Source organism: Phyllobates terribilis, unplaced genomic scaffold (assembly GCF_046119375.1).
Source record: "Phyllobates terribilis strain yellow unplaced genomic scaffold, ASM4611937v1 Scaffold_13__5_contigs__length_258822181, whole genome shotgun sequence".
Classification (NCBI taxonomy): domain Eukaryota; kingdom Metazoa; phylum Chordata; class Amphibia; order Anura; family Dendrobatidae; genus Phyllobates; species Phyllobates terribilis.
Window position 1 is genome coordinate 176,056,334 of NW_027362773.1, and position 15,209 is coordinate 176,071,542.

At 40.9% G+C, this 15,209-nt stretch overlaps 1 protein-coding gene across 1 annotated transcript in view; it reads left to right on the forward strand.

The window, feature by feature from the left end:
- The window catches only part of OTOG (otogelin), a 650,929-nt gene that overhangs the window by 131,683 nt on the left and 504,037 nt on the right, over positions 1-15,209 (forward strand). The window contains exon 14 of the mRNA XM_073657941.1: positions 14,487-14,664. Within this exon, the coding sequence (XP_073514042.1) occupies positions 14,487-14,664 (178 nt within the window). The remainder of the gene's footprint in view (positions 1-14,486; positions 14,665-15,209) is intronic.

Sequence of the window (15,209 nt, forward strand, 5' to 3'; positions counted from 1 at the left end):
GTGTGTATGGATGGGGTATGTGTATATAGATGGTGTGTGTGTATGGATGGGGTATGTGTATATAGATGGTGTGTGTGTATGGATGGGGTATGTGTATATAGATGGGGTATGTGTATATAGATGGTGTGTGTGTATGGATTGGGTATGTTTATATAGATGGTGTGTGTATGGATGGGGTATGTGTATATAGATGGTGTGTGTGTATGGATGGGGTATGTGTATATAGATGGTGTGTGTGTATGGATGGGGTATGTGTATATAGATTGGGTATGTGTATATAGATGGTGTGTGTGTATGGATTGGGTATGTTTATATAGATGGTGTGTGTGTATGGATGGGGTATGTGTAGATAGATGGTGTGTGTGTATGGATGGGGTATGTGTATATAGATGGTGTGTGTGTATGGATGGAGTATGTGTATATAGATGGTGTGTGTGTATGGATGGGGTATGTGTATATAGATGGTGTGTGTATGGATGGGGTATGTGTATATAGATGGTGTGTGTGTGGATGGGGTATGTGTATATAGATGGTGTGTGTGTATGGATGGGGTATGTGTATATAGATGGTGTGTGTGTATGGATGGGGTATGTGTATATAGATGGTGTGTGTATGGATGGGGTATGTGTATATAGATGGTGTGTGTGTATGGATGGGGTATGTGTATATAGATGGTGTGTGTGTATGGATGGGATATGTGTATATAGATGGTGTGTGTATGGATGGGGTATGTGTATATAGATGGTGTGTGTATGGATGGGGTATGTGTATATAGATGGTGTGTGTATATGGATGGGGTATGTGTATATAGATGGTGTGTGTGTATGGATGGGGCATGTGTATATAGATGGTGTGTGTATGGATGGGGTATGTGTATATAGATGGTGTGTGTGTATATGGATGGGGTATGTGTATATAGATGGTGTGTGTGTATGGATGGGGTATGTGTATATAGATGGTGTGTGCATGGATGTGGTATGTGTATATAGATGGTGTGTGTGTATGGATGGGTCATGTGTATACAGATGGTGTGTGTGTATGGATGGGGTATGTGTATATAGATGGTGTGTGTGTATGGATGGGGTATGTGTATTTAGATGGTGTGTGTGCATGGATGGGGTATGTGTATATAGATGGTGTGTGTGTATGGATGGGGTATGTGTATATAGATGGTGTGTATGGATGGGGTATGTGTATATAGATGGTGTGTGTATGGATGGGGTATGTGTATATAGATGGTGTGTGTGTATGGATGGGGTATGTGTATATAGATGGTGTGTGTGTATGGATGGGATATGTGTATATAGATGGTGTGTGTGTGTATGGATGGGGTATGTGTATATAGATGGTGTGTGAGCATGGATGGGGTATGTGTATATAGATGGTGTGTGTGTATGGATGGGGTATGTGTATATAGATGGTGTGTGTGTATGGATGGGGTATGTGTATATAGATGGTGTGTGTATGGATGGGGTATGTGTATATAGATGGTGTGTGTGTATGGATGGGGTATGTGTATATAGATGGTGTGTGTATATGGATGGGGTATGTGTTATAGATGGTGTGTGTGTATGGATGGGGTATGTGTATATAGATGGTGTGTGTGTATGGATGGGGTATGTGTATATAGATGGTGTGTGTATGGATGGGGTATGTGTATATAGATGGTGTGTGTATGGATGGGGTATGTGTATATAGATGGTGTGTTTGTATGGATGGGGTATGTGTATATAGATGGTGTGTGTGTATGGATGGGGTATGTGTATATAGATGGTGTGTGTGTATGGATGGGGTATGTGTATATAGATGGTGTGTGTGTATGGATGGGGTATGTGTATATAGATGGTGTGTGTATGGATGGGGTATGTGTATATAGATGGTGTGTGTATGGATGGGGTATGTGTATATAGATGGTTTGTTTGTATGGATGGGGTATGTGTATATAGATGGTGTGTGTGTATGGATGGGGTATGTGTATATAGATGGTGTGTGTGTATGGATGGGGTATGTGTATATAGATGGTGTGTGTGTATGCATGGGGTATGTGTATATAGATGGTGTGTGTATGGATGGGGTATGTGTATATAGATTATGTGTGTATGGATGGGGTATGTGTATATAGATGGTGTGTGTGTATATAGATGGTGTGTGTGTATGGATGGGGTATGTGCATATAGATGGTGTGTGTATGGATGGGGTATGTGTATATAGATGGTGTGTGTGTATGGATGGGGTATGTGTATATAGATGGTGTGTGTGTATGGATGGGGTATGTGTATATAGATGGTGTGTGTGTATGGATGGAGTATGTGTATATAGATGGGGTATGTGTATATAGATGGTGTGTGTGTATGGATGGGGTATGTTTATATAGATGGTGTGTGTGTATGGATGGGGTATGTGAATTTAGATGGTGTGTGTATGGATGGGGTATGTGTATATAGATGGTGTGGTGTGTATGGATGGGGTATGTGTATATAGATGGTGTGTGTGTATGGATGGGGTATGTGTATATGGATGGGGTATGTGTATATAGATGGTGTGTGTGTATGGATGGGGTATGTGTATATAGATGGTGTGTATGTATGGATGGGGTATGTGTATATAGATGGTGTGTATGTATGGATGGGGTATGTGTATATAGATGGTGTGTATATGGATGGGGTATGTGTATATAGATGGTGTTTGTGTTTGGATGGGGTATGTGTATATAGATGGTGTGTATGTATGGATGTGGTATGTGTATATAGATGGTGTGTGTGTATGGATGGGGTATGTGTATATAGATGGTGTGTGTATGGATGGGGTATGTGTATATAGATGGTGTGTGTATATGGATGGGGTATGTGTATATAGATGGTGTGTGTATGGATGGGGTATGTGTATATAGATGGTGTGTGTATGGATGGGGTATGTGTATATAGATGGTGTGTGTATGGATGGAGTATGTGTATATAGATGGTGTGTGTGTATGGATGGGGTATGTGTATATAGATGGTGTGTGTGTATGGATGGGGTATGTGTATATAGATGGTGTGTGTATGGATGGGGTATGTGTATATAGATGGTGTGTGTGTATGGATGGGGTATGTGTATATAGATGGTGTGTATGTATGGATGGGGTATGTGTATATAGATGGTGTGTGTATGGATAGGGTATGTGTATATAGATGGTGTGTGTGTATGGATGGGGTATGTGTATATAGATGGTGTGTGTGTATGGATGGGGTATGTGTATATAGATGGTGTGTGTGTATGGATGGGGTATGTGTATATAGATGGTGTGTGTATGGATGGGGTATGTGTATATAGATGGTGTGTTTGTATGGATGGGGTATGTGTATATAGATGGTGTGTGTGTATGGATGGGGTATGTGTATATAGATGGTGTGTGTGTATGGATGGGGTATGTGTATATAGATGGTGTGTGTGTATGGATGGGGTATGTGTATATAGATGGTGTGTGTATGGATGGGGTATGTGTATATAGATGGTGTGTGTATGGATGGGGTATGTGTATATAGATGGTTTGTTTGTATGGATGGGGTATGTGTATATAGATGGTGTGTGTGTATGGATGGGGTATGTGTATATAGATGGTGTGTGTGTATGGATGGGGTATGTGTATATAGATGGTGTGTGTGTATGGATGGGGTATGTGTATATAGATGGTGTGTGTATGGATGGGGTATGTGTATATAGATTATGTGTGTATGGATGGGGTATGTGTATATAGATGGTGTGTGTGTATATAGATGGTGTGTGTGTATGGATGGGGTATGTGCATATAGATGGTGTGTGTATGGATGGGGTATGTGTATATAGATGGTGTGTGTGTATGGATGGGGTATGTGTATATAGATGGTGTGTGTGTATGGATGGGGTATGTGTATATAGATGGTGTGTGTGTATGGATGGAGTATGTGTAATATAGTTGTGTTTTGTATGATGGGTATGTGTATATAGATGGTGTGTGTGTATGGATGGGGTATGTTTATATAGATGGTGTGTGTGTATGGATGGGGTATGTGAATTTAGATGGTGTGTGTATGGATGGGGTATGTGTATATAGATGGTGTGTGTGTATGGATGGGGTATGTGTATATAGATGGTGTGTGTGTATGGATGGGGTATGTGTATATGGATGGGGTATGTGTATATAGATGGTGTGTGTGTATGGATGGGGTATGTGTATATAGATGGTGTGTATGTATGGATGGGGTATGTGTATATAGATGGTGTGTGTGTATGGATGGGGTATGTGTATATAGATGGTGTTTGTGTTTGGATGGGGTATGTGTATATAGATGGTGTGTATGTATGGATGTGGTATGTGTATATAGATGGTGTGTGTGTATGGATGGGGTATGTGTATATAGATGGTGTGTGTATGGATGGGGTATGTGTATATAGATGGTGTGTGTATATGGATGGGGTATGTGTATATAGATGTGTGTGTATGGATGGGGTATGTGTATATAGATGGTGTGTGTATGGATGGGGTATGTGTATATAGATGGTGTGTGTATGGATGGAGTATGTGTATATAGATGGTGTGTGTGTATGGATGGGGTATGTGTATATAGATGGTGTGTGTGTATGGATGGGTATGTGTATATAGATGGTGTGTGTATGGATGGGGTATGTGTATATAGATGGTGTGTGTGTATGGATGGGGTATGTGTATATAGATGGTGTGTATGTATGGATGGGGTATGTGTATATAGATGGTGTGTGTATGGATAGGGTATGTGTATATAGATGGTGTGTGTGTATGGATGGGGTATGTGTATATAGATGGTGTGTGTGTATGGATGGGGTATGTGTATATAGATGGTGTGTGTGTATGGATGGGGTATGTGTATATAGATGGTGTGTATATGGATGGGGTATGTGTATATAGATGGTGTGTGTGGATGGATGGGGTATGTGTATATAGATGGTGTGTGTGGATGGATGGGGTATGTGTATATAGATGGTGTGTGTGTATGGATGGGGTATGTGTATATAGATGGTGTGTATGTATGGATGGGGTATGTGTATATAGATGGTGTGTGTATGGATGGAGTATGTGTATATAGATGGTGTGTGTGTATGGATGGGGTATGTGTATATAGATGGTGTGTATGTATGGATGGGGTATGTGTATATAGATGGTGTGTGTGTATGGATGGGGTATGTGTATATAGATGGGGTATGTGTATATAGATGGTGTGTGTGTATGGATGGGGTATGTGTATATAGATGGTGTGTGTGTATGGATGGGGTATGTGTATATAGATGGTGTGTGTGTATGGATGGGGGTATGTGTATATAGATGGTGTGTATATGGATGGGATATGTGTATATAGATGGTGTGTGTGTATGGATGGGGTATGTGTATATAGATGGTGTGTATGTATGGATGGGGTATGTGTATATAGATGGTGTGTATATGGATGGGGTATGTGTATATAGATGGTGTGTGTGTATGGATGGGGTATGTGTATATAGATGGTGTGTGTGTATGGATGGGTTATGTGTATATAGATGGTGTGTATATGGATGGGGTATGTGTATATAGATGGTGTGTGTGTATGGATGGGGTATGTGTATATAGATGGTGTGTGTATGGATGGGATATGTGTATATAGATGGTGTGTATATGGATGGGGTTGTGTATATAGATGGTGTGTGTGTATGGATGGGTATGTGTATATAGATGGTGTGTATTGTATGGATGGGGTATGTGTATATAGATGGTGTGTGTGTATGGATGGGGTATGTGTATATAGATGGTGTGTGTATGGATGGGGTATGTGTATATAGATGGTGTGTGTATGGATGTGGTATGTGTATATAGATGGTGTGTGTATGGATGGGATATGTGTATATAGATGGTGTGTTTATGGATGGGGTATGTGTATATAGATGGTGTGTTTGTATGGATGGGGTATGTGTATATAGATGGTGTGTGTGTATGGATGGGGTATGTGTATACAGATGGTGTGTGTGTATGGATGGGGTATGTGTATATAGATGGTGTGTGTGTGTATGGATGGGGCATGTGTATATAGATGATGTGCGTATGGATGGGGTATGTGTATATAGATGGTGTGTATATGGATGGGGTATGTGTATATAGATGGTGTGTGTGTATGGATGGGGTATGTGTATATAGATGGGTGTGTGTATGGATGGGTATGTGTATATAGATGGTGTGTGTATGGATGTGGTATGTGTATATAGATGGTGTGTGTATGGATGGGATATGTGTTTATAGATGGTGTGTTTATGGATGGGGTATAGTGTATATAGATGGTGTGTTTGTATGGATGGGGTATGTGTATATAGATGGTGTGTGTGTATGGATGGGGTATGTGTATACAGATGGTGTGTGTGTATGGATGGGGTATGTGTATATAGATGGTGTGTGTGTGTATGGATGGGGCATGTGTATATAGATGATGTGCGTATGGATGGGGTATGTGTATATAGATGGTGTGTATATGGATGGGGTATGTGTATATAGATGGTGTGTGTGTATGGATGGGGTATGTGTATATAGATGGTGTGTGTATGGATGGGGTATGTGTATATAGATGGTGTGTGTATGGATGTGGTATGTGTATATAGATGGTGTTTGTATGGATGGGGTATGTGTAATATAGATGGTGTGTGTATGGATGGGATATGTGTATATAGATGGTGTGTATATGGATGGGGTATGTGTATATAGATGGTGTGTGTGTATGGATGGGGTATGTGTATATAGATGGTGTGTTTGTATGGATGGGGTATGTGTATATAGATGGTGTGTGTGTATGGATGGGGTATGTGTATATAGATGGTGTGTGTATGGATGGGGTATGTGTATATAGATGGTGTGTGTATGGATGTGGTATGTGTATATAGATGGTGTGTGTATGGATGGGATATGTGTTTATAGATGGTGTGTTTATGGATGGGGTATGTGTATATAGATGGTGTGTTTGTATGGATGGGGTATGTGTATATAGATGGTGTGTGTGTATGGATGGGGTATGTGTATACAGATGGTGTGTGTGTATGGATGGGGTATGTGTATATAGATGGTGTGTGTGTGTATGGGATGGGGCATGTGTATATAGATGATGTGCGTATGGATGGGGTATGTGTATATAGATGGTGTGTATATGGATGGGGTATGTGTATATAGATGGTGTGTGTGTATGGATGGGGTATGTGTATATAGATGGTGTGTGTATGGATGGGGTATGTGTATATAGATGGTGTGTGTATGGATGTGGTATGTGTATATAGATGGTGTGTGTATGGATGGGATATGTGTTTATAGATGGTGTGTTTATGGATGGGGTATGTGTATATAGATGGTGTGTTTGTATGGATGGGGTATGTGTATATAGATGGTGTGTGTATGGATGGGGTATGTGTATATAGATTATGTGTGTATGGATGGGGTATGTGTATATAGATGGTGTGTGTGTATGGATGGGGTATGTGTATATAGATGGTGTGTGTGTATGGATGGAGTATGTGTATATAGATGATGTGTGTGTATGGATGGGGTATGTGTATATAGATGGTGTGTGTATGGATGGGGTATGTGTATATAGATGATGTGTGTGTATGGATGGGGTATGTGTATATAGATGGTGTGTGCATGGATGGGGTATGTGTATATAGATGGTGTGTGTGTATGGATGGGGTATGTGTATATAGATGGTGTGTGTGTATGGATGGGGTATGTGTATATAGATGGTGTGTGTGTATGGATGGGGTATGTGTATATAGATGGTGTGTGTATGGATGGGATATGTGTTTATAGATGGTGTGTTTATGGATGGGGTATGTGTATATAGATGGTGTGTTTGTATGGATGGGGTATGTGTATATAGATGGTGTGTGTGTATGGATGGGGTATGTGTATATAGATGGTGTGTGTGTATGGATGGGGTATGTGTATATAGATGGTGTGTGTGTGTATGGATGGGGCATGTGTATATAGATGATGTGCGTATGGATGGGGTATGTGTATATAGATGTTGTGTGTGTATGGATGGGGCATGTGTATATAGATGGTGTGTGTATGGATGGGGTATGTGTATATAGATGTTGTGTGTGTATGGATGGGGTATGTGTATATAGATGGTGTGTGTATGAATGGGTTATGTGTATATAGATGTTGTGTGTGTATGGATGGGGTATGTGTATATAGATGGTGTGTGTGTGTATGGATGGGACATGTGTATATAGATGATTGTGCGTATGGATGGGGTATGTGTATATAGATGTTGTGTGTGTATGGATGGGGCATGTGTATATAGATGGTGGGTGTATGGATGGGGTATGACTATATAGATGGTGTGTGTGTATGGATGGGGTATGTGTATATAGATGGTGTGTGTATGGATGGGGTATGTGTATATAGATGGTGTGTGTATGGATGGGGTATGTGTATATAGATGGTGTGTGTGTATGGATGGGGTATGTGTATATAGATGATGTGTGTGTATGGATGGGGTATGTGTATATAGATGGTGTGTGTGTATGGATGGGGTATGTGTATATAGATGGTGTGTGTATGGATGGGGTATGTGTATATAGATGGTGTGTGTGTATGGATGGGGTATGTGTATATAGATGGTGTGTGTGTATGGATGGGGTATGTGTATATAGATGGTGTGTATGGATGGGGTATGTGTATATAGATGGTGTGTGTATATGGATGGGGTATGTGTATATAGATGGTGTGTGTATATGGATGGGGTATGTGTATATAGATGGTGTGTTTATGGATGGGGTATGTGTATATAGATGGTGTGTGTGTATGGATGGGGTATGTGTATAGAGATGGTGTGTGTATGGATGGGGTATATGTATATAGATGGTGTGTATGGATGGGGTATGTGTATATAGATGGTGTGTGTGTGTATGGATGGGGTATGTGTATATAGATGGTGTGTGTGTATGGATGGGGTATGTGTATATAGATGGTGTGTGTATGGATGGGGTATGTGTATATAGATGGTGTGTGTGTGTATGGATGGGGTATGTGTATATAGATGGTGTGTGTGTATGGATGGGGTATGTGTATATAGATGGTGTGTGTATGGATGGGGTATGTGTATATAGATGGTGTGTGTGTGTATGGATGGGGTATGTGTATATAGATGGTGTGTGTGTATGGATGGGGTATGTGTATATAGACGGTGTGTGTGTATGGATGGGGTATTTGTATATAGATGGTGTGTGTGTGTATGGATGGGGTATTTGTATATAGATGGTGTGTGTGTATGGGTGGGGCATGTGTATATAGATGGTGTGTGTGTATGGATGGGGTATGTGTATATAGATGGTGTGTGTATGGATGGGGTATGTGTATATAGATGGTGTGTGTGTATGGATGGGGTATTTGTATATAGATGGTATGTGTGTGTATGGATGGGGTATTTGTATATAGATGGTGTGTGTGTATGGGTGGGCATGTGTATATAGATGGTGTGTGTGTATGGATGGGGTATGTGTATATAGATGTTGTGTGTGTATGGATGGGGTATGTGTATATAGATGGTGTGTGGTATGGATGGGGTATGTGTATATAGATGGTGTGTGTATGGATGGGGTATGTGTATATAGATGGTGTGTGTGTATGGATGGGGTATGTGTATATAGATGGTGTGTGTGTATGGATGGGGTATGTGTATATAGATGGTGTGTGTATGGATGGGGTATGTGTATATAGATGGTGTGTGTGTATGGATGGGGTATGTGTATATAGATGGTGTGTGTATGGATGGGGTATGTGTATATAGATGGTGTGTGCATGGATGGGGTATGTGTATATAGATGGTGTGTGTGTATGGATGGGGTATGTGTATATAGATGGTGGTGTGTATGGATGGGGTATGTGTATATAGATGGTGTGTGTGTATGGATGGGGTATGTGTATATAGATGGTGTGTGTGTATGGATGGGGTATGTGTATATAGATGGTGTGTGTATGGATGGGGTATGTGTATATAGATGGTGTGTGTGTATGGATGGGGTATGTGTATATAGATGGTGTGTGCATGGATGGGGTATGTGTATGTAGATGGTGTGTGTATGGATGGGGTATGTGTATATAGATGGTGTGTGTGTATGGATGGGGTATGTGTATATAGATGGTGTGTGTGTATGGATGGAGTATGTGTATATAGATGATGTGTGTGTATGGATGGGGTATGTGTATATAGATGGTGTGTGTATGGATGGGGTATGTGTATATAGATGATGTGTGTGTATGGATGGGGTATGTGTATATAGATGGTGTGTGCATGGATGGGGTATGTGTATATAGATGGTGTGTGTGTGATGGATGGGTATGTGTATATAGATGGTGTGTGTGTATGGATGGGGTATGTGTATATAGATGGTGTGTGTGTATGGATGGGGTATGTGTATATAGATGGTGTGTGTGTATGGATGGGGTATGTGTATATAGATGGTGTGTGTATGGATGGGGTATGTGTATATAGATGGTGTGTGTGTATGGATGGGGTATGTGTATATAGATGGTGTGTGTGTATGGATGGGGTATGTGTATATAGATGGTGTGTATGTATGGATGGGGTATGTGTATATAGATGGTGTGTGTGTATGGATGGGGTATGTGTATATAGATGGTGTGTGTGTATGGATGGGGTATTTGTATATAGATGGTGTGTGTGTGTATGGATGGGGTATTTGTATATAGATGGTGTGTGTGTATGGGTGGGGCATGTGTATATAGATGGTGTGTGTGTATGGATGGGGTATGTGTATATAGATGGTGTGTGCATGGATGGGGTATGTGTATATAGATGGTGTGTGTATGGATGGGGTATGTGTATATAGATGGTGTGTGTGTATGGATGGGGTATGTGTATATAGATGGTGTGTGTGTATGGATGGAGTATGTGTATATAGATGGTGTGTGTGTATGGATGGGGTATTTGTATATAGATGGTGTGTGTGTGTATGGATGGGGTATGTGTATATAGATGGTGTGTGTATGGATGGGGTATGTGTATATAGATGGTGTGTGTGTATGGATGCGGTATGTGTATATAGATGGTGTGTGCATGGATGGGGTATGTGTATATAGATGGTGTGTGTATGGATGGGGTATGTGTATATAGATGGTGTGTGTGTATGGATGGGGTATGTGTATATAGATGGTGTGTGTGTATGGATGGAGTATGTGTATATAGATGGTGTGTGTATGGATGGGGTATGTGTATATAGATGGTGTGTGTGTATGGATGGGGTATGTGTATATAGATGGTGTGTGTGTATGGATGGGGTATGTGTATATAGATGGTGTGTATATGGATGGGGTATGTGTATATAGATGGTGTGTGTGTATGGATGGGGTATGTGTATATAGATGGTGTGTATATGGATGGGGTATGTGTATATAGATGGTGTGTGTGTATGGATGGGGTATGTGTATATAGATGGTGTGTATATGGATGGGGTATGTGTATATAGATGGTGTGTGTGTATGGATGGGGTATGTGTATATAGATGGTGTGTGTGTATGGATGGGGTATGTGTATATAGATGGTGTGTGTGTATGGATGGGGTATGTGTATATAGATGGTGTGTATGTATGGATGGGGTATGTGTATATAGATGGTGTGTGTGTATGGATGGGGTATGTGTATATAGATGGTGTGTGTATGGATGGGGTATGTGTATATAGATGGTGTGTGTGTATGGATGGGGTATGTGTATATAGATGGTGTGTGTGTATGGATGGGGTATGTGTATATAGATGGTGTGTGTATGGATGGGGTATGTGTATATAGATGGTGTGTGTGTATGGATGGGGTATGTGTATATAGATGGTGTGTGTATGGATGGGGTATGTGTATATAGATGGTGTGTGTATGGATGGGGTATGTGTATATAGATGGTGTGTATATGGATGGGGTATGTGTATATAGATGGTGTGTGTGTATGGATGGGGTATGTGTATATAGATGGTGTGTATATGGATGGGGTATGTGTATATAGATGGTGTGTGTGTATGGATGGGGTATGTGTATATAGATGGTGTGTATATGGATGGGGTATGTGTATATAGATGGTGTGTGTGTATGGATGGGGTATGTGTATATAGATGGTGTGTATATGGATGGGGTATGTGTATATAGATGGTGTGTGTGTATGGATGGGGTATGTGTATATAGATGGTGTGTATATGGATGGGGTATGTGTATATAGATGGTGTGTGTGTATGGATGGGGTATGTGTATATAGATGGTGTGTGTGTATGGATGGGGTATGTGTATATAGATGGTGTGTGTGTATGGATGGGGTATGTGTATATAGATGGTGTGTATGTATGGATGGGGTATGTGTATATAGATGGTGTGTGTGTATGGATGGGGTATGTGTATATAGATGGTGTGTGTATGGATGGGGTATGTGTATATAGATGGTGTGTGTGTATGGATGGGGTATGTGTATATAGATGGTGTGTATATGGATGGGGTATGTGTATATAGATGGTGTGTGTGTATGGATGGGGTATGTGTATATAGATGGTGTGTATATGGATGGGGTATGTGTATATAGATGGTGTGTGTGTATGGATGGGGTATGTGTATATAGATGGTGTGTATATGGATGGGGTATGTGTATATAGATGGTGTGTGTGTATGGATGGGGTATGTGTATATAGATGGTGTGTGTGTATGGATGGGGTATGTGTATATAGATGGTGTGTGTGTATGGATGGGGTATGTGTATATAGATGGTGTGTATGTATGGATGGGGTATGTGTATATAGATGGTGTGTGTGTATGGATGGGGTATGTGTATACAGATGGTGTGTGTATGGATGGGGTATGTGTATATAGATGGTGTGTGTGTATGGATGGGGTATGTGTATATAGATGGTGTGTGTGTATGGATGGGGTATGTGTATATAGATGGTGTGTATATGGATGGGGTATGTGTATATAGATGGTGTGTGTATGGATAGGTTATGTGTATATAGATGGTGTGTGTGTATGGATGGGATATGTGTATATAGATGGTGTGTATATGGATGGGGTATGTGTATATAGATGGTGTGTGTGTATGGATGGGGTATGTGTATATAGATGGTGTGTATATGGATGGGGTATGTGTATATAGATGGTGTGTATATGGATGGGGTATGTGTATATAGATGGTGTGTGTATATGGATGGGATATGTGTATATAGATGGTGTGTGTATGGATGGGGTATGTGTATATAGATGGTGTGTGTGTATGGATGGGGTATGTGTATATAGATGGTGTGTGTATATGGATGGGGTATGTGTATATAGATGGTGTGTGTATATGGATGGGATATGTGTATATAGATGGTGTGTGTATGGATGGGGTATGTGTATATAGATGGTGTGTGTGTATGGATGGGGTATGTGTATATAGATGGTGTGTATATGGATGGGGTATGTGTATATAGATGGTGTGTGTATGGATGGGGTATGTGTATATAGATGGTGTGTATATGGATGGGGTATGTGTATATAGATGGTGTGTATATGGATGGGGTATGTGTATATAGATGGTGTGTATATGGATGGGGTATGTGTATATAGATGGTGTGTGTATATGGATGGGGTATGTGTATATAGATGGTGTGTATATGGATGGGGTATGTGTATATAGATGGTGTGTGTGTATGGATGGGGTATGTGTATATAGATGGTGTGTGTGTATGGATGGGGTATGTGTATATAGATGGTGTGTATATGGATGGGGTATGTGTATATAGATGGTGTGTGTATGGATGGGGTATGTGTATATAGATGGTGTGTGTATGGATGGGGTATGTGTATATAGATGGTGTGTATATGGATGGGGTATGTGTATATAGATGGTGTGTGTGTATGGATGGGGTATGTGTATATAGACGGTGTGTGTGTATGGATGGGGTATGTGTATATAGATGGTGTGTATATGGATGGGGTATGTGTATATAGATGGTGTGTGTATGGATGGGGTATGTGTATATAGATGGTGTGTGTATGGATGGGGTATGTGTATATAGATGGTGTGTATATGGATGGGGTATGTGTATATAGATGGTGTGTGTGTATGGATGGGGTATGTGTATATAGATGGTGTGTGTGTATGGATGGGGTATGTGTATATAGATGGTGTGTGTGTATGGATGGGGTATGTGTATATAGATGGTGTGTGTATATGGATGGGGTATGTGTATATAGATGGTGTGTGTGTATGGATGGGGTATGTGTATATAGATGGTGTGTATATGGATGGGGTATGTGTATATAGATGGTGTGTATATGGATGGGGTATGTGTATATAGATGGTGTGTATATGGATGGGGTATGTGTATATAGATGGTGTGTATATGGATGGGGTATGTGTATATAGATGGTGTGTATATGGATGGGGTATGTGTATATAGATGGTGTGAGGGTTGCCATTGGTCATTCTTATCTTTGCTTTCGTTACAGACATGTTTGAGATCAGACATTTATCCTCGGTGTTTGTACAAGTGAAGACAGCGGTGGGGCTGCAGCTGTTGTATGATCGGGATGGTCTGCGACTTTACCTACAAGTGGACGGACGCTGGAAAGATGACACCACCGGTCTCTGCGGGACATTCAATGATAACACACAGGATGACTTTCTGTATGTACAGTGATGCATGTGTGTCACTTCAGTGAGCATTGTTTGTGTGATGTCTACAGCAGTCTCTGTGTATTCTATGTGATGTATGCAGCAGTCTCTGTGTATTCTGTGATGTATGCAGCAGTCTCTATGTATTCTGTGATGTATACAGCAGTCTATGTGTATTCTATGTGATGTATGCAGCAGTCTCTGTGTATTCTGTGATTTATGCAGCAGTCTCTGTGTATTCTGTGATTTATGCAGCAGTCTCTCTCTCCACCAGGGCAGATTCCAAATAGGTTCTTTAAATTCTTTCCATATTGGCACTGAGCGCTCGCATGCACAGCACCGCCCCTCTGCACACCGGGATGTACTAAGTCCGATGCTGGCCAGTTCCAGTGTCAAGATGTTTTTTTGGGGAGAGTTCGTGCTCTTATATTCTGTATTGGACATGGCAGAGGATCATCTCCTCTGGGCACCCTGCGCTGGGTGGGCGGTAGTCTTTCATCTTCCCCATCTCCAGGCTTTGGATGAATTCCAGAGATGGGACCATTTTATGTAAACAG